The sequence below is a fragment of the Bidens hawaiensis genome, unplaced genomic scaffold (assembly GCF_021521415.1).
Source record: "Bidens hawaiensis isolate Kalapana, Puna unplaced genomic scaffold, B.hawaiensis_p1.1 tig00013437_1, whole genome shotgun sequence".
NCBI classification, from domain to species: Eukaryota; Viridiplantae; Streptophyta; class Magnoliopsida; order Asterales; family Asteraceae; genus Bidens; species Bidens hawaiensis.
Window position 1 is genome coordinate 253,296 of NW_027492141.1, and position 26,422 is coordinate 279,717.

The following is a 26,422-nucleotide window of genomic DNA, read 5'->3' on the forward strand; positions in this document are numbered from 1 at the left end:
CCCACTTTAAAGGTATGTTCACATTCATTTGTTAAATGCTAATTACTTGTTCTTGTTAATTGTTTTTTTATTGTTGTTAGTTGTTAAGTTATTTGTTAAATTTAGTTTTAATTTGTTAGTTTCTTAGTTTTTAATTTGTTAGTTTGTAATTGTTGATTTGTAGGTATTATGAACATCACGAGATATTTCCAAAGAGAACCATCAAACCTTGGATCATCATCTTCAAGTAGTAAACCATTAAAAATAAATTTGGATGATCTTCTATGGGATCCTTCCGAAAGGCAACCAATTTCATCTTATCACCCAAGTCAAAAAGATGAAATTAGACGGGCATATCTACTTAGAGGTCCGTGTCAACCAACTGGGCATGATTTTCCTCTAACAAATTTTAGTGGTAAATTAAGGCGTTTTAATGAGGAATGGTACACTAGTGAATATGGAAATTAGTTGGAATATAGTGTCAAAGCGGATAAAGTGTATTGTTTACATTGTTACTTGTTTAAGGAAAGTGGACAAAATGATGCATTTCTAAGTGAAGGATTGCGATGTTGGAATAGGTGTCGGGAGAAATTTAGTAATCATGTTGGTAAGTGCAATAGTTTTCACAACAAAGCGCGTAAAAAGGGGGAAGACTTGCTTAACCAAGCTCAATCTATACATGTGGCCATTGACAAAGGAACAAATTTACATAAAAAACAATATAGAATCTGATTACATGCTTCGGCTAGACTTACCAAAGCATTGTTGAATGGTTCGTTAGCTTTTCGTAGTCATGATGAGTCTGAAAAATCTCTTTACAGAGGTAATTTTATCGAGTTCTTAAAAGTGTTTGGAGAACTAAATGAAGAAATTGGTAAGGTTATATTAGGTAATGCTCCCGGGAATAACCAAATGACGTCTTCATCAATCCAAAAAGAACTTTGTAATTGTTTTGCCGAAGAAGTATTAAAGAAGATATTTGAAGAACTTGGTGATGATGTCTTTTCCATATTAGTTGATGAATCGAGAGATATTTCTAAAAAGGAACAAATGGCCGTGGTTTTAAGATATATTGACAAATTAGGATTTGTGAAGGAGTGATTTATTGGCCTTGTTCATGTTATGGAAACAACCGCGTTATCTCTTAAAGCTACAATCGATAAATTATTTGCTCGCCACAGTTTGAGTATTGGTAGGGTTAGAGGCAAAGGATATGACGGCGCAAGCAATATGTCCGGTGAGTTTAATGGTTTGAAGGCTTTAATTTTGAAAGAAAATTCTTTAGCATATTATGTTCACTGTTTTGCTCACCAACTTCAACTTGTTGTTGTGGGTCTTGCAACCAAACATCATAAGATTTTTAAATGTTTTAAAGAATTAGCAAATTTAAAAAATGTTGTCAGTGCATCTTGTAAAAGAATAGATTTGATAAGAGAGAATCAAAGAGAAAGATTGGGATTGAATCCGGAAGTTGAAACCGGAAGTGGAAAGAATCAAGAAATGTCACTTGCAAGAGCTGGGGATACACGTTGGAGTTCTCATGAAAAAAACAATTCTTCGTGTGCTTACTTTATATCCTAGTGTTATTGACGTGCTTGAATATATTGAAAATTCGGGAGAGTTTTCAGATCACAAAAGTGAAGCATACGGACTTCAAGTATACATGAAAACTTTTAGTTTTGTATTTTATATACATTTGAAGAAATACATCTTGGGTGTTACTAACACTTTGTGTCAAGCACTTCAAAGAAAAGATCAAGATATATTGAATGTAGTTAAGCTAGTTAAGTTAACTGATGAAGCCCTAAAAAGTTATCGACTTGAGGGTTTTGACTCGCTTTTGGAAGATGTCACATCCTTCTGTGATAAATATGATATTGAAGTGGTTGATATGGAAGCCGAGTATGTTGATCCGAAATATCGAAGAAAGAAGACCGGTATCACCAATCGTCACCATTATGTGGTTAATAATTTCAACACAATTCTTGATATGCAAATTCAAGAGCCTGGAAACTGCTTTAATGAGGTAACCACTAAATTGCTTACTAATATGAGTTCTTTGAGCCAGTCTTGTAATTTTAGTGCCTTTAGTAAAGTAAACTTGTTAATGTTGGCCGAGATGTATCCATGTGATTTTGTTTTTGATGAACAGGAGAGGCTTGTATATGAACTTGGCCACTACACTACTAATGTGAAAGAAGATAAGCGGTTTGCCAACTTGAGTGGGTTAGGTGATCTTGCCAAAATGATGGTGAAAACAAGATTACACGTTGATTATCCGTTAGTCTATCGTTTAATAAAGTTATCATTAGTTTTGCCGGTTGCAACAGTAAGTGTTGAAAAATGCTTTTCTTCAATGAAGAATGTGAAAACGGATTTGCGTAATAGGATGGGGATGGATACATGAACATTCTTGCATTTGTTACATTGAAAGGGAATTCCTCCAACAAGTGACGGTTGAAGAAGTAATGCAACGATTTCAAAAGATGAAGACTCGTAGGGAACAACTATAAGTGTTTGTTTTTTTTTTAATTCGTAAAACTATTGTATTTCTACTATGTGTTTTTTAATTTCTAATCACGGTGCCTCTTTTATTATTTTATCGTATTTTTATTGTGTTATGAACTTTGCCCAAACTATCGAACCGACCCGAACCCCAAACCGACCCGGAATTTTTTTATGTCAGACTCTTTGAAATTGAAGCATCTATAAGTAGTGCACTACCCGAAAAAAATTCCTGGATCCGCCACTGACTATGGCCTATTAGTTGAAGGGCAAACTAGCTGTAACACCCCGACCAAAGGCGGATTATACATCGGGGCGCCACATATTGTTTCATTACTCGTGACACTATTGGGTGTCAATATTTAATAAATACATTCATTCGCGCATGCGCAGGGTAAACAAGAGAACATAAATCATCATAAATCAATATATTATAAATCATAATATTCGAACAGCAATAACTTGTCTTGATACATTTTAATCTAGGTCCAAAATAAAGAAAACTTCCTATGTGTCCACAAGCTCCAAAACAGCTACTGCAAACCTGAACATGTGTTAAAATAAACGTCAAACACTTGCGTGTTGGTGAGAAATCAAGTTTAATACAATACATAGATAACAATAAATCTGCGCGCAACACGTGTATGTCTGGTGTTTAACAAGGGTGCAATCAGATTGTGATCAAGCCTAAATAGATCATAGCTCATAGTTCATAGTTCAATCCGTGCTCCCAATTGAGCACAAAAACGAGAAAAACATCTGTGCAAGTGTAAACAAAGAAAACCGTAAACGATAGGTCTCCAGTGTTCATCTAATGGATCCATGAAAACTGCGGAATAGGCCGAACAAAGCGGTTAATGATACACACATACAAATAAACAGCCAAGTAAACGTCCTCAACACATGGGATACTGCGCGACTAAAGCTCATAAACAAGTTTAAGACTCTAAGTTTGTATGAACACATGAACATCCCATAACATTAAAAGCAAAAAGGGATTAGGTACGAGATTACTCACTTGATAAAGATGCGATGATAGATAAAGCAAGAACCAACTCTTAAACAAGCAAAGTTAACCTATAATTAAAGATTATTGTTTTAACGATTGGTTTTAAGTCTTGATTATAAGTTAGCATAATTAATAAGTAAACTATTATATATAATATATATTACCGGAAAAGCAGGAAGAACAAGGAGGAAGACGGAGGCAGAGAGGGAGGCGGCAGGAGGACAACGGCAGAGAGCAAAAAGGGAGGAAGAGATAATAAGTGTAGTGTGTGAAGTGTTAAGAAAATAGTACTATATATAGGCAAACCCTAGGGGACACAAACCCTAGAAAAGATCTCCAAAAGTAAAAGAAAAGATATCAAAAGAAAAGTAAAGATATCAAAAGATATGGTAGCAGGGAAAAAGAGAAAAAGGCTGACAGGATTCAGAAAAAGGCATGGGAGAGGACAGATAAAGTTACTGGTCAAGCATGGCAAAAGCAGATTCTCAAAAGATTATGTCAGTCACTTTATCTGCCAACCAATGGGGTTGGCGCGCATGCTGCGCCGAAAGCAACTTTTCAGACATAAAGCAGATTAGGTCAACAACACAAAAGAAAAGACATTACAACAGCAAACGGCTAGAATAAACAGAAGATACAAGGGTTAAGCGCGGGAAGGCTGAGTGCGCGAGCGCGAAGGCTGGCACAACAATCCTTAGCGCACTGCGGGAAGAATCACATCCTTAGCGTGCTGCGTGAAGAACTAGAATTCTAAGCGCATCGCGGGAAGAACATACATTCTTAGCGCATTGCGGGAAGAACATACATTCTTAGCGCATTGCGGGAAGAACATGCATTCTTAGCGCGCTGCGAGAAGAGTTCTCTTCACGCATCGCAGGAACAAGATGTCTTCACGCAGGCTTCCATGTAAGGAGTCTGGCGCGTGGAGCTGCAGACATCCTTAGGCGGGAAGAACCAAAGGACAAGCAAAGAGTTAAGGAAAAGGGTTGAAGGCTTAAGGGCGGGACGGCGACAAGAGGGAAAAGAAGGCGGAAAGAGAGGAGAGGGACGGAACGGCGGAAAGAAAGAGAGAGAAAGAGGCGGGAGGGAAAAGTATATTATTATTATTAAAAGTAAAATATAAGTATAAATATTAAATAATAAAAGAAAGAGATCGGGTCAGAGAAACGGGTACCTGGGTCGGGTCGGATCAGGGCAGATGTCACAGTCTCCCCTACTTTAAGAAATTTCGTCCCGAAATTTATCTCGAAGTAGGTTGCGCAGAGAACAGGTGCGGGTACTTGATCTTCATTTGATCTTCCCTTTCCCATGTAAACTCGGCTCCGCGCTTGGACTCCCAGCGAACTTTCACGATAGGGATACGACTGCGCTTGGTTTGCTTAACCTCGCGATCCATAATCTCAACAGGCTTCTCAACGAAATGCATAGTTTCATCAACTTGAACTTCACCAAGTGGAATGTGAAGGTTCTCGTCAGCTAAACACTTCTTGAGATTGGATACATGGAACGTTGGATGCACATTACTGAGCGCGGGCGGCAGGTCAAGTCTGTAGGCAACTTTTCCCACACGCGCGAGAATCTTGAATGGACCAACATAACGAGGAGCAAGCTTACCTTTCTTCCCAAAGCGGACAACACCTTTCCAGGGCGACACCTTGAGGAGAACAAGATCACCAACTTGAAATTCGAGAGGCTTCCGCCTACGATCCGCGTAACTCTTCTGTCGGCTTCTGGCAGTCAGCAGATGATCACGGATCTTGGCGATTTTATCGGTTGTCTCTTGAACAAGTTCGGGTCCTGTGATTTGAGTTTCACCCACTTCGCTCCAACAGATCGGGGAGCGGCACTTACGACCGTAAAGTGCTTCAAATGGGGCCATACCGATACTGGAATGATAGCTGTTATTATAAGAGAACTCGATCAAAGGCAGGTGCGAATCCCAATTACCTCCAAAATCAAGAACACAAGATCGGAGCATATCCTCAAGAGTCTGAATAGTTCGCTCAGACTGACCGTCAGTCTGGGGATGATATGCCGTACTCATGTCCAAGCGAGTTCCTAGCGCAGATTGGAGAGATTTCCAAAAGCGAGATATAAAACGGCCATCGCGATCGGATATGATTCTCAAAGGAGTACCATGGCGGCAGACAATCTCTTTGACATAAAGCTGCGCGAGTTGCTCAACACGGTAGTTTTCACGAATGGGCAGAAAGTGAGCAGACTTAGTCAAACGATCCACTATTACCCAAATGCTATCATGTTTGCTTGCTGTCAAAGGTAACTTGGTAATAAAGTCCATCGCTACACATTCCCATTTCCACGTAGGAATTTCTGGTTGTTCGAGCAAACCAGATGGGCGTTGGTGTTCAGCTTTTACTTTAGAACAAGTCAGGCATTTAGCTACGAACACAGCAATATCCTTTTTCATACCGGGCCACCAATAAGTTATGCGCAAATCCTTGTACATCTTATCAGCGCCAGGATGAATAGAATACCGAGATTTGTGCGCTTCACTCAGGATATCAGCGCGAAGATTCTCGTCAAAGGGAATCCAGATGCGATTAAGATAGCAGAGAATTCCACTCAGATTAGGGACAAAGAGTGCTTCCGCGCCACACGCTAACTCGGCGCGAAGGTTACCATTACTGATGGATGCGCGCTGCGCGTCACGAATACGCGATTCAAGGTTGCTTTGAATCGGCGCGAAGTGAAGCTGCGTGCGCGGCAAAATACAGTTAAGCTGGCAGGGTTTTCGGCTGAGCGCATCGGCTACCACATTAGCCTTACCAGGATGATACCGGATCTCACAATCGTAATCGCTGATGAGTTCGTTCCATCGGCGTTGCCTCATGTTAAGTTCCTTTTGATCAAAGATATGCTGAAGGCTTTTATGGTCAGTGTAGAGGATACACTTAGTACCATAAAGGTAGTGTCTCCAGATCTTTAAGGCAAAAACAACTGCACCAAGTTCGAGATCGTGAGTTGTATAATTCTTTTCATGAACCTTGAGTTGCCTTGATGCGTAAGCGATAACCTTGCCTCGTTGCATAAGAACACAACCGAGACCTTGGTTGGATGCATCGCAATACACGACAAAATCATCATTACCCTCAGGTAACGCAAGGACAGGAGCTTCACACAACAAACGCTTGAGCGTTAGAAAGGCTTCTTCTTGCTTCGAGCCCCAAATATACGGTTTACCTTTGTGCGTTAAAGCTGTTAAAGGCAAAGCGATCTTCGAGAAGTTCGAAATGAAGCGCCGGTAATAACCAGCTAAGCCCAGAAAGGAACGGATCTCAGAAGGAGTGGATGGCGTAATCCAGTTCTTGATTGCTTCAATTTTGGATGGGTCGACATGAATACCCATCTTGTTTACAACATGACCAAGAAACTGTACTTCATCAGACCAGAATTCACACTTGGAAAGCTTAGCATAGAGTTGCTCAGCTCTAAGCTTTTGCAACACCAACCGAAGATGTTGCTCGTGCTCGGCCTTGGTCTTAGAATACACCAGAACATCATCGATAAACACAATCACGAATTTATCCAAGAAAGGCCTACACACCCGATTCATTAGATCCATGAAAACGGCGGGTACGTTGGTCAAACCGAAGGACATGACCAAGAATTCAAAATGGCCATAACGAGTTCGAAAAGCAGTCTTCGGAACATCTTCATCGCGGATGCGCAACTGGTGATAGCCAGAGCGGAGATCAATCTTCGAGAAACAAGAGGCACCTTGGAGTTGATCAAAGAGGTCGTCAATACGCGGTAAAGGATACCGGTTTTTAATGGTGAGTTTGTTCAACTCGCGGTAATCAATACACATGCGGAACGATCCATCTTTCTTTTTAACGAACAACACCGGAGCACCCCAGGGCGAAGAGCTAGGGCGAATGAATCCTTTAGCAGTCAACTCTTGAAGTTGGCTTGCCAATTCTTGCATCTCAGCGGGCGCAAGACGGTAAGGAGATTTAGCAACGGGGGAAGCACCAGGGACAAGATCAATACGAAACTCGACTTCACGAGCGGGAGGGATACCAGGAAGATCATCAGGAAAAACTTCAGGGAAATCACGCACAACAGGGATATCGCGAAGCTTCTTCTCTTCAGCAGGTTTAACCACATGGGCTAAGAATGCAACACACTTCTTCCGCATGAGTCTTTGGGCTTCGGCGCAAGACATAAGTTTAAGACCACTGGAGGGTTTTTCGCCGTAAATATGAAGATCACCATTTCCTCGAGGTATGCGAATCATTTTCTTGGCGCAAATAACTTCGGCGCGATTCTTCGAGAGCCAGTCCATACCAATGATAACATCAAAGCTTCCAAGAGGCATGGGGATGAGGTCGATCAGAAAATCGTTTTCGTTAAGGTTAAGCGTGCAATCTTTAATCACTGAGTTAATTAAAACAGTTTCGCCATTAGCCAATTCAACTGAAAAATCTTCTTTTAAATCGCTGCGCGGTCGCGCGAGCTTCTGCTCGAAGGCGCGAGAGATAAAACTTCGATCGGCGCCAGTATCAAAAAGTATAGAAGCATAAAATCCGTTAAGCAAAAATGTACCATTAACTACGTCATTATTCGCTTGCGCTTGGTGCGCGGTTATGTTAAAAGCTCGTCCACGCGTCACTTGGTTTGAAATCTGGTTCACCGGATTCGCTTGCGTAATCTGAACTTGTAGTCTCGGGCACGCGTTCCGGAAATGACTGGGATCACCGCAGTTATAGCACGACCTGGGTCGTGGGTTTTGGTATGTTGGTTGTGGGTTCTGCGGGTAAACTGGTGGTGTTGGCGCAATTGGATTGGCGGGAAGGATTTTACAGAACTCAGCAGAGTGACCAACGCGGCCACATCGGTTACATTGACGACACGGGGTTTGGGTTGGGTGGTGAAGTCTACAGGTTGGGCAAAAGGGTTGATTTCCTGTGTAAGGTTTCTTAGGTGGCGGGGCAGGGAGTGCTGGATTGGTTAGGGCATAGTTGTGAACTACAGGGGGAGTTGGGTAGGCTGACAGTGGGTTAGGCGCGTAAACTGGAGGTTGGTAGATGGGTTGCTGGACAATGGGCGGGTTGGTAAGCGCATAGGCTTTGCGCCTGCGCTTGAGGTTGTTACGGTTTGAGGGTTCTGGTTTGGTTTCTGTTGGTTCAGGAACAGTCTTGGTGAGTTTGGTCTTTTCTGTTCCCCGCAGGAACAGGGTTCCTGCTCTGACATGGTTGTCGCTGAGCACAGCGGCCAACTCGATGGCGTCAGAGAGGGTTACTGGGTTTCTGGCCCATACAGAATCTTGAATTTCCATGGGGAGACCCCCAAGGAATTTCTCTATGGCTCGGCGGGAAGGGGTAACAAGGTGAGGGACCAGCAGGCTTAGTTCATGGAAGCGCGTCGCGTACTCGCGCGCTTCACCACTGTACTGCTTAAGATTCCAAAATTCCTCCTCCAGGCGCTTAACTTCGTTGGGAGGGCAGAATTCTCGCGTAAGAATTTCCTTAAATTCCTCCCAGAGCATGCTGGAAGCAGCTTCTGCGCCACGCGCATGAGCTACTCCATTCCACCACGTAAGCGCTCTGGATTCCAGGACACTGGAAGCATATAGGGTTCGTCTGTCTGAGGGGCATTGGGTATGGAGGAAAGTGTTTTCAATCTTTTCGAGCCATTGGAGCATCACGGTGGCTCCTTCAAGACCTGTGAACTTTGGAGGGTTACCCGCGTTAAAGGACTTAATGTTATAACTCGAGGTATTGTTTTGGCTCAAGGCTTGGGCTATCGCGGCGGCCATTTCCTGGGAACGTTGCTGTCTACGCATGCGCGAGGCTTCTCTTCTCTGAAATCGGCGAGATAGCGGAGGCATTCTATAAAAATTTTAATTTTAGTTAATATCTTGGTTTTAGCGCAAAGTTTTAATCTTATAAAGCTTGGTTTCACGGAGTCAGTTACAGTCAACAGTTAAAGTAAAATAAATGATCCTAAATGCAGACTTAATAAAGGTAACAAATTCGAATCAAGAATCGACAATTCATGTATCACCATGACTTTCCGAATTCCCAATTTAAAATACACGAGCAAACGAGTATTGGAGATTGACGATTCATGTATCACCATGACTTTTCAATCCTCAATATAAAACATACAGGAAAATGAGTATTGGAGGTTGACAATTCATGTATCACCATGACTTTTCAAGTCTCCAACCTCAGAACATAATCGTAAATGGAAATTGAAAATCAACTATTCATGTATCACCATGACTTTTCGGATTTTCAATCCCAACAAACGGATATGTAAGTAAAATCAATAAAAATCGAAATTCACAAAAATCGAAATATCGCGGAAATAAAACATAAAATCATATACTGCGCAAGCGCGAGCATATTCATAAATAACGAGTAATTAACAATAAGCGCGCAAACATGAGATTTCTCTCATGCGCGAGAAGGGACTCTTAGGTATTCTAGGCCGTTACGTCTAACCACCTATCCTAAAGTCAACGAGCTCTGATACCAATCTGTAACACCCCGACCAAAGGCGGATTATACATCGGGGCGCCACATATTGTTTCATTACTCGTGACACTATTGGGTGTCAATATTTAATAAATACATTCATTCGCGCATGCGCAGGGTAAACAAGAGAACATAAATCATCATAAATCAATATATTATAAATCATAATATTCGAACAGCAATAACTTGTCTTGATACATTTTAATCTAGGTCCAAAATAAAGAAAACTTCCTATGTGTCCACAAGCTCCAAAACAGCTACTGCAAACCTGAACATGTGTTAAAATAAACGTCAAACACTTGCGTGTTGGTGAGAAATCAAGTTTAATACAATACATAGATAACAATAAATCTGCGCGCAACACGTGTATGTCTGGTGTTTAACAAGGGTGCAATCAGATTGTGATCAAGCCTAAATAGATCATAGCTCATAGTTCATAGTTCAATCCGTGCTCCCAATTGAGCACAAAAACGAGAAAAACATCTGTGCAAGTGTAAACAAAGAAAACCGTAAACGATAGGTCTCCCGTGTTCATCTAATGGATCCATGAAAACTGCGGAATAGGCCGAACAAAGCGGTTAATGATACACACATACAAATAAACAGCCAAGTAAACGTCCTCAACACATGGGATACTGCGCGACTAAAGCTCATAAACAAGTTTAAGACTCTAAGTTTGTATGAACACATGAACATCCCATAACATTAAAAGCAAAAAGGGATTAGGTACGAGATTACTCACTTGATAAAGATGCGATGATAGATAAAGCAAGAACCAACTCTTAAACAAGCAAAGTTAACCTATAATTAAAGATTATTGTTTTAACGATTGGTTTTAAGTCTTGATTATAAGTTAGCATAATTAATAAGTAAACTATTATATATAATATATATTACCGGAAAAGCAGGAAGAACAAGGAGGAAGACGGAGGCAGAGAGGGAGGCGGCAGGAGGACAACGGCAGAGAGCAAAAAGGGAGGAAGAGATAATAAGTGTAGTGTGTGAAGTGTTAAGAAAATAGTACTATATATAGGCAAACCCTATGGGACACAAACCCTAGAAAAGATCTCCAAAAGTAAAAGAAAAGATATCAAAAGAAAAGTAAAGATATCAAAAGATATGGTAGCAGGGAAAAAGAGAAAAAGGCTGACAGGATTCAGAAAAAGGCATGGGAGAGGACAGATAAAGTTACTGGTCAAGCATGGCAAAAGCAGATTCTCAAAAGATTATGTCAGTCACTTTATCTGCCAACCAATGGGGTTGGCGCGCATGCTGCGCCGAAAGCAACTTTTCAGACATAAAGCAGATTAGGTCAACAACACAAAAGAAAAGACATTACAACAGCAAACGGCTAGAATAAACAGAAGATACAAGGGTTAAGCGCGGGAAGGCTGAGTGCGCGAGCGCGAAGGCTGGCACAACAATCCTTAGCGCACTGCGGGAAGAATCACATCCTTAGCGTGCTGCGTGAAGAACTAGAATTCTAAGCGCATCGCGGGAAGAACATACATTCTTAGCGCATTGCGGGAAGAACATACATTCTTAGCGCATTGCGGGAAGAACATGCATTCTTAGCGCGCTGCGAGAAGAGTTCTCTTCACGCATCGCAGGAACAAGATGTCTTCACGCAGGCTTCCATGTAAGGAGTCTGGCGCGTGGAGCTGCAGACATCCTTAGGCGGGAAGAACCAAAGGACAAGCAAAGAGTTAAGGAAAAGGGTTGAAGGCTTAAGGGCGGGACGGCGACAAGAGGGAAAAGAAGGCGGAAAGAGAGGAGAGGGACGGAACGGCGGAAAGAAAGAGAGAGAAAGAGGCGGGAGGGAAAAGTATATTATTATTATTAAAAGTAAAATATAAGTATAAATATTAAATAATAAAAGAAAGAGATCGGGTCAGAGAAACGGGTACCTGGGTCGGGTCGGATCAGGGCAGATGTCACACTAGCCACCCTTGGCCATGAGGAAGATATAGAGGTGGAGTATGAACCCACGATGCTAATGGCTAAAGGGTACCAACCCATGTGAATAGACCCACAAACTGAATCATAGGGTGACAAAAGGGCATGGGTTGATTTTCAAGACCAATGCTCGTTGGGGCTTCAGAATGGATGGTTTTATAACCTTCTTGTTTTTTTTTTCTATGGAGTTGATCAACAAAGTATAAAAAGATGTTTATATTGTGTGTCTCCATATTATACCAACAGGCAACATCTCTCGGTTCTTCAGTCATCCGGAGGTGTATATAATTCTCATAATGTCTTGACTCTTTATCAGGTAATATAAGTCATATTGTTTCTACTTTTGTTCGTTAGCTATTTTTTTTAACTTCTTAGATGTGATTTACCCGTCTTAAGTGTATTGCAAATTTTAGATTGTATGGGTAGAGTTAAAATGCTAAGGTTTACAAAAATGAGAATTGCGAGAAGAATTTGCGGTCACACAAAAAACTACTAAAAAAATAATAAAAAAAGCATAACTCAGTATATAAATAAAAACCGAAAAAAATAAAAAACCAAAATGTTTCCTCCGTCATTCCCATTCAAAAAAAAACTACGAAAAAGACATAATGCCGAATATGAACAAACAACACAATGTTAAACCAAAAAATACACAATAGATCGCAAAATATAACACAATGGCGGGCAAAATATGACACAATGTTGAGTAATGTAACACCATATCAAGAAAAAAAGACACAATGTAAAGAAAAAAAGACACAATCAATAACAAAAATAAACACCAAACACAATGATAAACAAAAAGACCGCGATCTTTTTCACTCAGTATTGTGTCTTTTTCAACTTTCTTTTCCTTATTTTTTTTAGAATGAGAAATACGGTGGAAACATTTTTGTGTTTTTATATTTTTCGTTTTTGTATTAAAATTTGAATTATGATTTTTTCTGTTGCTATAAATCCTTTTCATCTTTGTCACCCTTTGTAGAACAACTTGACTAGTTAAACCAACTTTTTTTTATTTTAAATGTGGTCAGAGAAAAAGCGGGATGATGTGATAAGTAATTTTAAAATATAATAATTTTAATAGTTGAAAGATTAAAATATTGAGATATCTAACTATACTATTAAAGCAAATGTGGTCAGAGAAAAAGCTGGATGATGTCATAAGTAATTTTAAAATATAATAACTTTAATAGTTGAAAGATTAAAATATTGAGATATCTAATCTAACTATACTATTAAAGCAACACAAGTTGTTTACATGGCATTCAACTATGCACTCCACATAGAATGCCAAGTATATGCCATGTCACTATTTCCTATTATATTTTGACCCATGACCCGTTTTTCTATTATAACCCACGATCCGTAAGACTTTATATAATTTTGAAAAATAAATTATTGTCTGATACGGGTTTCGAACCCAAGACCTCATGTTTCAAACCAAATGTGCTTACCAACTCCACTATAATGGTAATGGTGTTTGATTTCTTGACTTAACATATATAAGTGTGATTTCTTTTTTAGTATAAAACCAAAATTATATTTAATTGCTAACATTTTCATAATTTACAATATCACATTGTCTTCTCATATTTTTTTAACCATTTAAGATTGATCATCGTTTCTCTATTTATTTTTATTTATTTTCTTTTACAACAAAACTTTAGTCGTAAATTTAGTTTTTAAATATGTGACAACATTTTATTATAAATCATTTTTATATACACAATATTTAATATAACAATATCGGTATGAATGTTTTATTTTAAATAACATCAAGATTTGGTTTTCAACTTAAAATTATAATCCATAATATATTAAAAGCTTAATAGAAAAGGTTATAAATAAAAATTATTATATGAAACAATTGAATTTACGTATTACATATAATATTTTTTTATTTTTATTATATTTTTCACCCGTGTTAAACACGGGCTCTAACCTAGTAAAGTATAAATTTACAAGATAGTAATCACATTTTTATATATTGGTTCCAATATTTATAAAGTAAAAGATAGCTATCGTTTTCTTCAAAGAAAATAAAATAGAAACATACAATGTAAAATTTGCAATACTTACTTAGATATCCGTGGAAATATACACACTTCAAATCAAACCTTAAACTAGTTAACTAAATAGTAACTACAAGAGAATCAAATTGATATGGTTTTAACTTTTAACACATTGTTACCTTTTTGGCCACCAATATGATGTGGCTATGTGGGTCCTAAACGTCATTTATGTATATATAGGTGATTGATGTCGAAAGGTCAATCAAAAACATTTATAAAATACATTTACTAGCAAGGGCAAGTAAGGTATCGAATCCACAGGAAATCAGTGGAAAGTGCTAATCAATTTTGATATTTAATTATTAATTATACTAAGTGAACAAACAATGTCAAGCGGTTTAAAAGATTTTGGTTTGTAAACAATTATTAAAAAGTAACCAATCTCCAGGTTGAAGTCTTGAAGTAAATTAGATTGATGACTAAACCTATTGAATTTATAACCTTTGTTCGAAGCTATAAACCAAAAGACTAAATGTTCGACTATGATGATCGTTAGAACTTAATCCAATTGATTGACACAGCTAAACAATAATCTACTTGATTATAATCTAAGGTAGTGATGAAATATTAGTTGTATGGTTAAAGATAACTAGGCCAATGACACTAAGAACTCAATCCTAATCGTTGATGACCAAAATCAATAACTGATAAACTGCAAATCTCAATGATTACCCAAAAGTATGTTCAAGCACACAAACAAAATCCAAAAGTAAGGTTTAGAGTACCAACAATCCAATGAACAACTCAACCCTACACCCAGAGATGGTCACGAGTGGTTTAGCCTAACATGGTGATCTTGAATAGCTTCTTTGATTCTTGAAGAGATGATGCCATAGATGATTCGGGTGATTGAAAGGTCTTCGAATCGTGGAAAGATGCTCAAAATACGTCCAAGAATTTTGTGATATCGTAGATAGGCGGCCTAGGGTTGAACCGGCCTTAAATAGCTCCAAAAACCTGAAAATTCGACTTTTTCCCGTCCTGGTGACCGTAGGCTACGGTCTCCCCACCGTAGGCTACGGTGAGGACCGTAGCTTACGGTGGCTCTCATTGCCTTACGGTGGCAGACCCCACCGTAGGCTACGGTGGGATACCGTAGGCTAGGGTGACCTGTCACCCAAACCTTTGCTTTTCGCATTACTTCTTCGTCTGAACTCCGATTTATTCCCCGTTTTCGGCCACGTCTTCGTCTTTACTTGCTCTATCATTCCATGCAATAACATCTTCCTTTCCTTTCCATCTCATGTGCTCCCGTTTAGCTCCTTTAAGCTCCGCACACCTGTAATTGCAAACACACACAAAGTAAACATGTTTCCGGCATATAAACTCACAAAACAAGTGGTATAACTCATTTAATACACGATATTTCACCCACGCATCAATAGGTCCTGATACCCACCAGCAGTTTGTAGACTCTCTTTCATCAAGAAGTTATATTGTTATAATATTACTACAAAATTTGCAGACTCAGCTCTTTCATTTAGGGAGCTATTGAAGATAAAATGAAGCCTTCTTTGATGTGCTATATCATGGTTATCTACATTTCCCTTAATAAAGCTCAAGGCATGTTCAATTTCCACTCATACATACACATGTACACACATGACACGCCCACGCACTCATATAAATTTTTAACACGACCTGAAACATGATACGAAAAAAATAAGTTATGGGTTTGTTATTTCTAACCCGTTATTAAACAAGTTGTTGAGGTTGATACCCGCCAACTCGTTTAAAACTAAAACACTAGTATATATAAGAAAATACATAATAATATCTTAAACAATCATTAATATTAAATGTTTCAAAAATCTAGTAAAGCATACTTCATATGTTAAAAAAATGTATTTTAAATGCAACAACCAAGAGGTTATGGATTAATGGATACTACTTAGCTATTAAAATATTTTATGCTCTTATTGTGAAGGTATCAGGCTAGAAAAAAAGTAGATTAGCTAGGAACCATCAAGATTTCATCACCAAGGTTAATTTAATTATGTCAACTTTATGTTTAATTTTTTATTTCCCTTTTATCTTAATTTTTGATCTGGTTCGGATTATTGCAGAGTTTATCAAGTACTCCAGTTGTCGAATACGCCATGGTTACTGAGCCTTCAGGTACCATCATAAAGAAGAGAAAATTAAGTTCCTATAGCCACTGGTAATTAACCATAAGAGTCATGAAGATTATTATGGCCCAAGACATCACCTACCTAGACACCATTAAAACCCTAAAATTTACTTGGTGTAGTTAGATCACGTAGATTAGTTTAAATAAGCTACATTATAACTTCGAGCTTGGCTCAAAGTTTTTCAGTTTAAAATATTTTTTTCATTTTTCTTGAATCAATCATGAATTCTATAAGATATTATTAAAGATCTTATCAAAAACTTACAGCAGCTTACCAAATAAAGGCTAAAAGAAAAAAAAACCAGGGGTATGACTGGCATAACATCCACGATTGGATTCAAAAAAGCATAGGCATCGGGCAATTTAGCGAAGAAAAGACTACTAGGATAAAGGGCAAAGTTAAAACAGATTAAACCAAAGATATTAAGCATAATAGGCATTGTTTTCATCGAGATAATTGCTAAAAGCAATTACTGTTTTATATATTTTCACATAACATATATAGTTTAATTATATTAAATTTATGTAACAATATCTATATTGTAATATATATTTATTATATTAAGTAAAAGTAATTGTATTTATATAATACGAGGTTTAATTTAGGCTTGAGTTTATAAATTCGGTTCAGTTGAGCTTTTAGCTAGCGATCGCAAGTAACTCTCTAGCGGTTCGACTCATTGGGTAAAACCCTAATTTGGACATATATACATCAATTGAGCTAAACATTTGGCAGATTTTTTATTTTTTTTTGCCCATTAATTTGTAGTCAACCCCATTAATTAGCGAATTTATCATGCCATTTAATTTACGCTTGCTCAAAGAAAAAAGTGGGTGAGCTATTTAAGTGAATTTATCATGCCATTTAATTTACGCTTGCTCAAAATTTCTCTCTTTTAATCAATTTTTTTTTATTTCTGTTTGTTTTAATATTTGCAGGAATAATTAGAAAACTTATGGCAAAAACAATATCTACAAGTTCAGCCACCAGGGTTAGTTTACTTTCTTCATATGAGAGAATAATAACAAAAAAGAATGAAAGAAATAAAACAACATACTATTGATTAAATATTTTATTTATCATGTATAGAATTATGAGAATGGCCCGAAAACCGACCTAAAGTTAACCCGTGATCAAGTTGGAAGGGTGGAGACTTCTCTGGATGTCATAGATATAACGGGAATGGATTATTCTCTAGCCAACAGAAAATCTCCGATACACAATTTAACCGAAAATAAGAGTTAGATCGATTATAAAGATTAGTGATTGATGCGCAATATGTATTATAGTGTCCATCTTGTAGATAGTAATATGTTTCTAAAATGAGTTTAATTTAATGTATGATGATTCTGTAAACATGTATGAATATACTGCTTGAAGAAAGGAAAGATAATAGAATCACTATATTCTTGTCTAGCTTATTTCACGACGAGTGAGTAAAGACAATATTATTTAATTTAATTAAACAAAAAAAATCTTTGATTGGGTTATATATTAAAGCATCCGTAATAAGGGACTAAAAACATTCATTTTTCATGACATGTCAACCTCACGAAGATATGTAGGCCTTTTCCAATTTTAAAAGTAGTGATTAAATCCCCTTTTAATTATTAAATATTATTTAATTTAAGTAAACAAAAAAAAAATATTTGATTGGTCCTTTGACCAACCTTTTGTGCCAATGCGCCTAAGACGATGGCGCCCACAAAACGTGCATGCTACTAAAACTTCAAAAACGTCCCACTTGTAGCGGTGTTGGGGCGTTTTGGGTGAAAATTGGGCATCCTCAATGCCCCACTATGGAAGTGTAAACAAGAGAAAAAGCCCCAACATAATTTGTTTGTAATTAGTATATCATAAATTATTGTTAAATCTTTCTATTGCTACACGCAACTAGAAAGTTTTTAAAAGGAAATCATAATTTTGTCATTTAGTATCGGCCATTGCTCAACGTATTTTAAAATGAGTGTAGTGGAAAAAGGGAGGGCGGCAAAACATCAAGTGGCTCTGATGTGCGGGTGGAAAAGGGTGGTAGCGTTAAATGGCTACCGTATGGGCGAAAAGCAAGGAGTTGAACGATAGAAGAGGGGAAGGCAGCATTGTCGACCACTAGGGCCATTGCCACCTGCCCGCTCACCACCACCAACCATCGTTCCTGGTCATCGTCATCACAGCCACCATTGCCACCACCACCACTGCCTGCTAACACACATTACCATTTATATTTTATTTTGTCTTTTCATTCTTACCAAACAACAAAAAGTAATAATTCAATTCATCCCATTTGGTAACCAAACATTTCAATGGATTGATAATGATCCATTTTATTGCCCCATACCAAACGGATCTTAAATATTTCCAGTGTTGAATTGTTAATTGAAAGCACAACTAGGGATTTGGGTATGAATTATAATGACACATGTTTTGCAAACAATACAAAACAGGAATTTAACTAATATTTTTAAAATATATTTTGATATTTGTATGTCAAAATATGGTTCCGCAACAAACATACACGAGTAAATGGCGTCAAGATCTAGTAGAAGCTCAAGTAAGAACCTGTATCTTAATTTAAAAAATCCATTGAGGAATGAAAATAATAAGGGGCAATTTTATATAAACTTACAAATATTAAAAATATCATATACACCAAGCAAAACTAAAAGTATCATATATGCCCTTACAAAGTTGTTAATCTATACTAATTAATAAAAAAAAACTTTAATTTGCCACGTGCAATCTAATTAGCCCCCTCCTCACTTTCAAATTTTTAATGGAAAATTTTTAATTTAAAAATAGAAATTAAATTTAAAGAATACATAATTTAGTTTAATAATAATAAAATTTATAATAATTGAATTTTAAAGATTTATAGAGTGGAAAATAAATTGTGAAAACCATCATGATATCAAGGAAAACAAGAGATAATAAAATATTTATAGTTTAAAGTTGAGGATAAGGTTTTTAAATATACTTAGAAATTTATAGTTTGAGGATATGGATATAATTAAGAAAATATAATTTAAATAATATTTTAACGGATATGAGTTAATGTAAGATTTCTTGTTCGAGGTATATTAGTTTTTTGTCGAGATTGGCTGTCGTTTGGTTAAAGGAATACAGCAGCAAACTCTTTTTCGATTCTAGTAGACGAACAACAATCACGAGAAGCAGGTGAACAGCGCTGATTATGACGATAATTTCCTAGGGAAAACATTCTACGAGGACCAAGGATGAAAATGTGTAAGATGACATGTGAGTTGTAGGAATGAGTTGATATGAAATAATGGGGATGCGTATGTATATGTATGTATATGAATTAGTACTAGTGAAGACTCGAGGACGAGTCGGATTGAAAATAATGTGAATAAGTTTTTTGAGATATTTAATTTAATAACTAATGTTTATAAAAATTCAAAAGTAAAATTTTATTGGGTTGGGCTTTCTATGGGCTTCCCATGGTAGCTCGAGATCCCAATCTAAATAACAAAACACAAATCAATGAGTTGGCCTCCCATGAGCTTTCCATGGCAATTTGAATGACCCAACTAAATAAAACAACATAAAGTTTGTGAATTGGTCTCCCATGAGCGTTCCATGGTAATTTGTTGGCCCAATTCAAATAACGTGTAATAAACAATTGAGTTGTTCAGCCCATGAGCATGTACATGGCATTTAACTGATCCAACTAATTAACGAATTATCGAATCAATGGAGTTGTTAGGACCATGAGCGTTACATGGCATTTAACCGACTCAACTAAATATCGAATCAACGAATCAAATATAAGTAGTTGGTGTATCTCGGGAACCACCCCGGACGATACGTTCCAACCCAAAAATCAAATCGAAAATGGTTTAAGAAATGAATAGTTGGAGTGCCCATGGATTTCCATGGATTTTTCACCCAACTAAGCATTTAAAATAATTTAAAAACACAATTTGTAAGTATAACCATTTAGCCGGTTATGTTTACCATGTAACCGTTTAGCCGATTACGGGTACCACTTGAAGTTATATGGTTGTACGAGATTTGTCATACTCCCACGCTTCAAGGTGAAGAAACAAAACAAAGCACGGGAATTCTTAAGCAATTTGTAAGGTCCCGTTACCGGTAACCCTACTTTCGTGTTGGATTTACTCATAAACACAGTTCTAAATATCAGAGTTAATTAAAACATTTACGCGGAATATAAACTTTCATAAAACTTTACATAATTCATAACTTGTCTCAAAACATTTATTGTCTTTCACATTAAAGCATTAAAATTAACACATCATAGGTCTTCAGATGCCAGATTCTTGTTCAGTGCCATGTGTCTCCTCAAGCGAGCTGCCTCATCCTACTCACCTGCGTGCATACTAAAAGTCAGCTACGCTGAGTGAGTTCTAGATAATCACATAATCATACCATTCACATAACATTATATTCTTTCATTCATACTTTTATACTTTCATACTTTCTTACATTCATACTTTCTTACTTTCATACTTTCTTACTTTCTTTTGTATTAACTTACTTTCATATCTTATGTTATAAAGAGCATTACGCCCTACATTCCTCGAGTATTATTAGGGCTCGGTACCCTCTTTCCTCGAGTATTATTAGGGCTCGGTACCCTCTTTCCTCGAGTATTATTAGGGCTCGGTACCCTCTTTCCTCGAGAACCAAAAACTTGCCGCAGTGGCTGCGGAGAAGGAGAAGGCCTTCAAGGCCCTCGAGGTTGAAGTTCAGGCTCGACTCGAGGCCCGTTCCAAGGCTGCCCAAGCTGTTAATGAACAGCTTCGGCTGGCTAAGGAAACTGCGAGGAACGCAACCGAGAGGGCCACCAAGGATGAAGCTGTTGCTGAGCCTCTGCGCGTGGAGAATGAAGAACTTAAAGCCAAATTAGAGGCTCTCCAGCAGGCTCATGATGCCTTGGCGATGGAAGACGCCAAAAAGCTCCAGGAGATCTTGGACCAGAGGGGGGTGCTTGACCATACTGAGCGGAAGCTAAAGGGCGTCGAAGAGGCTGCGGCTAAAGAAGTGTTGCTTGCCAACCTTAACAAGAGTGAAGCCGAACTCGCCCGTAACGAAGCTCAAGCTGCCCTCCAAGAAGCTCTGGCTGCCAAGGAATGGCTTCTTCGAGAAGCGTTGTCTCAGGTAAACTTTCATGTCTTTACGCTCTTCTTTGTAAATAGAAAGGGTGTTAACACTTGTATATTTTCTTATGTAGGTTGTGCATCGGGTCTTCTCAGAGACATCTTACGACGATGCTATGAGCGCAGCCCTCAACGCTTCTCACGAGGATGGGGAACGGGCCGGCTTCCTGCTTGGTCTAGGGTTCGTTGAGAAAGGCGTCCCGCCTTCCAACTTCCCTTTGTATAATGTGGATACTGAAGCTGCTTATGACCAAGCAGTGAACCAGTATGCTGCCTTCCCACATCCGGTGGTGGAGAAGGTGAATGAAGTTGCTGCTGCTGATGATGGGCTAGCTATCCTTAAGGCTTTCCTTGAACAGCCACGCTCTACTGACGGCGCTGGTCCAAGTGGAAGTGGCCCTGAAGCCTGATCCTGAAGATCCCTTCCCGCTGCTAGGATAGATTTAGTTTGTATAGATTTACTTTCTTGTAGGCGGGTAGTTACCCGGCCATTCTTGTAACGAATATTTATGAAATATAAATCTTTGTGCGGCTAAGACCGCTTCTTTCATTGGATTCCTTGCTTTATAAACGTTATGACTTGCATACTTTAGTTTAAATTAGCAATTTTCCAAGTGTTTAGAATAAGTTAACCTTTGAACGTGGTAGATAGGTGTGAAGTTTTGCTTCCTCTTCCGTGATTGTGCGGGTAGGACCGTCACTTGCACGTAGTAGGATGGCTAAACTTTACCATCTGACCTGCGTGTAGGTTTTCCTCATCTTTTGAGGATAAGTTAACCTTTGAACGTGGTAGATAATAGGTGTGAAGTTTTGCTTCCTCTTTCGTGATTGTGCGGGTCGGACCGTCACTTGCACTTAGTAGGATGGCTAAACTTTACCCATATCTGACCTGCGTGTAGGTTTTCCTCATCCTTTTTTAGGATAACCTTTGAACGTGGTAGATGATAAGTTGAAGTTTTGCTTCCTTGTTCGTGATTGTGCGGGTAAGACCGTCACTTGCACTTACAAGGATGGCTAAACTTTACTTACATCTGACCTGCGTGTAGGTTTTCCTTATTTTTAGCGTTGTGTTTATGCGGGTTTTGCCGCCTTCCACACGTAACGACTTACTTCTTCCCCATTTATGCGGTGAATACCGGCACGAGTGTGGGAAGTTCATAAGTATGAAGGTAAAGTTAACACATTATGAAAGGAGAATCATTTCCATTAGAAGTGGCTCTAGGCCTTTTCTTTACAAGTTTTGGAATTGATCTACATATAACATTTGCGTAATTGAGCTCCATTCCATGTTCTTGGGATGGGAGTGCCATCGAGCCTTTCGAGCCGGTATGCGCCTTTTCCCAGGACTTCTTTGATAATGTATGGCCCTTCCCAGACCGGGGCCAGCTTTCCTGGGCGTTCTTGGTTCGAAGCCTCGTTGTTACGCAGTATGTAGTCTCCTTCATTGAAGTTGCAGAGTTTTACCCGCGTGTTGTAGTACTTTTGCATTTGTCGCTTGTAGTTCTCTTCACGCACTGCGGCTAAGTCTCTGCGTTCCTCGGTTAGCATAAGGTCCAACCGTCTTTCCGCATCATTGTCTTCTGGCTGAATCAAGATCCTTGGTGAGGGTAAACCAATTTCGACCGGGACCATGGCTTCAGTGCCATAAGTGAGACTGAACGGGGTTTCTCCCGTACTGGCCTTCTTCAGCGTTCTGTTTGCCCAAAGGACGTGCGGAAGCTCGTCCACCCAGCCGGATCTGTGTTCCAAGAGTCTTTTCTTTATGCCTTCGACGATGCTCTTATTTGCTCTTTCCACCTCACCATTACCTTGCGGATGTGCCACAGAGGTAAAGGTGTGGGTGATTTGAAGTTCTTTCAGCCACTGCTGTAGCTTCTTGTCAGCAAAGTTGGTGCCATTATCGCTCACCAAATTCTGTGGAAGTCCCACGGATGGCGCCAATGAAGAAACACTAAGTGAACCCACAGGCAGATTATAGATAATCTGGGGGTTAAGTAATGTTTCCCACGGATGAGGTCTAGCAGAGAAGGTTGTTCTTCTGGAGACCTGCAAAACAGACACCGTAAGCTCGTCACTGAGAAGGGGGGGGTTCCTCCTTGTGACCACCCTCCGGCGTGAGAATCAGACTAGATTGCTCTGAATATAAGTGTATATTAAGAGATTGCTAGATAAGATTGAGATATCAGATGATGTCCTTACCATTCCAAGGTGTTGGAGTATTTATAGCCGAAGGTAGGTTTCCAAGCAGGTACAGCCGGCTGAATAGTATTCCTGTTCTACCAACAGTGGACTACGCACAGGCCATGCTGGTTGGTGGATAGGTTACGGCCAACAGTAATAAGGTCGGCTGTATACTGTTCCACCAACTGTAGGCTGCGCACGTCCCATCATAAGGGTTGGTGAGTAGGCAGCGGCTAATAGTGACAAACAGTACTAGAGGGTGCTCCTCCTCGTATTGTTGTCGGTGAGCTGTCACCCTGTGATTAGTTCATGGGCTGCTCTGGTCAAACTGTCTGTTCCGCCCATACCTTGTTAGGTATAGTACGAAAGACCTTCCAGAAGCATACGGACTGGCTCATTTAGGCGGGAGTGTTCCCGCCTTGCTCATTCCTTCATGTGACTACTGAAGTAACGAATGCCTTGTGCGTGTAGCCTTGCTGTTAGTGCGGGTAGCCTTCCCTGATGGCTTGTATCCGCAGCTGCGGGAACAGGCGGGGTACTTCACCATTGGGAGGCTTTCCCTGCGGGTACAGCTGGCGTACTGCGCGTAAGGTTTTTTGAGCATGGTGGGTCCTGCTGGAGCAGCTGGTCATTGCGCAGACGTCCCTGTTCAAGGTGAGTCTTGCGGGTCCAACTGGGCTCTGCTGGGACCTACCTCTTCAATTGTAAAATCCTAAACCTAACCAAACTTATCATCTTATCATTAAATAACAAGATAACGTTGAAACGCACTCTAGTTCATTGTTGAAGTGTCAATATTATTTTCCTTTTTTCTCCAAAAACAAACACTATTTTAAAGTATACACTAATCATTCTAGCCTTAAATAGCTAGGTGACAGAGTCTCTTTGTTTTTAAGAGTTAAAAGACCAAGATTTAAAACTTGACATAAGAGATTGAGAGTATATTTTCTCTTGAGTAGCGTGCGCATAAGAGTAGATGGGTGTGTATAGCCTTTAAATAAAAGTACACACTATAGAGGTCCATCTATATTAAAGAGTAGAGTTTAAACCATCACAATAATTTTAACTTGGTGTAGTGCATGAACACGACACCCTTCTTTAGGAACAAAATGATATTTTTCAGCTAATTCATGTATTTAATCAAGTTTTTAACTTATGTGTTGCAATCATATTTGATTCTAATTTAGAAAAAGGTTGAAAGTGAAACTTTCTGTCACTATCTATAGATAAAAATATGTATGAGAAAGCATGTGTTCGAAATTGACATGCACCCACAAAAATATGTGTCTTGCGTGGCACATGTATTGCCAATCATGGTGTCTATATTGATACTGATAAATACAATATAATATTAATTTTTATTGATTTAGAAATTCACAAGTAAATAAAGACAATTTGTTAATCAGCTTATTCACCATTTTAATATATTAAATGCATGTATTAATAGTAAATAGATTTGTTAGTTTGTTACTAAATATCTATTGTTGTTATTTGAACCACCCATATACACATTCGGCTCTCCGAATTGTTGACACCTGAAACTCAATCGACGCTTGCTAAATGCTCGTTTGATTTCAGGTTATTTGTTAGAAAGCCAAGCGGCTGGAGTCGGTTTGTAAACTAGCTGAGCACAAGCAAAGGTACCCTTGCTTGTTGCTCAGTGCTCTCACATTTGGCTCGAATTATTTTTAAATTTATTTATATTACATATATAAACACAAACACAAATATACAACACTAGTAGCCCGCTGTAAACCCATAATTAAATATATATATATATATATATATATATATATATATATATATATATATAGTTCTAAAAGTCCAAAACCTTAGTTCCATAACCAAATAAGTTCTCTGTCTATACACATGCCTCATCCGCTATTCAGCCTCTTAAAAAACCAAAACCCATTCACTTCTAAAAATCCAAGGCTCATCATACTTTTACAATTTTGTAGTGAAAGGTTTAGCGCTATCGAGGCTATAGTTAGAGACCAACACAACCTAAGCTTTGCCTGCCCTTACTACTCGAGGTTACCCCTTTGTGTTAGGATTATAGACCAGATAAACATAAGCAAACCTTGCACTGAGGGCTATTTATTAAATAACCTTTTATGAACCGGACCCGAGCCCAAATTAGTTTAGTTAAGGCATTCCAACAAATTGAAAGGTGTCGTGATATAAAGAAGTGGAGGAGAATAATGGAGGATAACAAATATGATAGATGCGTGCTTGATCTTCTTCTCCCATCCCCTACTCTGTAATCATTGATCTTCCCGTCCTCTTTTCTTATTGTTTATGATTTCTTTAGTTGTATTGTCGTCAATGCATTGACCGAACTTAGTTGTTGATTTATGAATTCAACTAATTATAATTGGTTGTGTTAAGATCAAATCACTTCATAGCCCACCGCTTATATTTAACCGAGTCAGTTTGGATCTTTCATATTAATCTGTTTGGATTATTTAGTCATCTCGGTTTGTCAATCCTTTTTCGGCTTTGTCTTTTTTATAGCTTGATGTGTGGTTTCGGCTTGGTCCCGGTCCAATTCTAGGCCCTAAGGATCTTTTTTCGCCCCCAACTGACTTTAAAATATAGACTATAGAATATATAGCATGTTACATTTTGATATTATATATTAGATATTTAGATGTAAAATATAAACTTATAACTACTCGTGGATATATATAACCAGAAATTAAACATATTTCAACCACAACAGAGAACTTTCACTTATATTAAATCAAAAGTTGACTATTATATCTTTTGTGTTAGTTGATAAACAAATCATATACTAAACAGATTCAAATTCTACAAAAATTTTGTTCACTTTTTGAAAAACTTTATACTAGCAGGTGTAGAAAATTAGGCCTATAATTAAAAGTCAAGAGGGATAAAGTAAAGAAGAAAGAAAAATACATTTATTTAAAACCCAAAAAAC

At 38.4% G+C, this 26,422-nt stretch overlaps 1 protein-coding gene across 1 annotated transcript; it reads left to right on the top strand.

Annotated features, from left to right (window-relative positions):
• The first annotated feature begins 1,101 nt into the window (after positions 1 to 1,101).
• On the top strand, positions 1,102 to 17,404 carry LOC143544157 (uncharacterized). The gene is made up of 8 exons (XM_077036311.1): positions 1,102 to 1,216; positions 1,355 to 1,481; positions 1,561 to 1,636; positions 1,682 to 2,005; positions 2,132 to 2,308; positions 16,094 to 16,145; positions 17,098 to 17,150; positions 17,249 to 17,404. Exons 1-8 carry the CDS (start codon positions 1,102 to 1,104, stop codon positions 17,402 to 17,404), a joined length of 1,080 nt encoding a protein of 359 aa, XP_076892426.1.
• Positions 17,405 to 26,422: the final 9,018 nt, after the last annotated feature.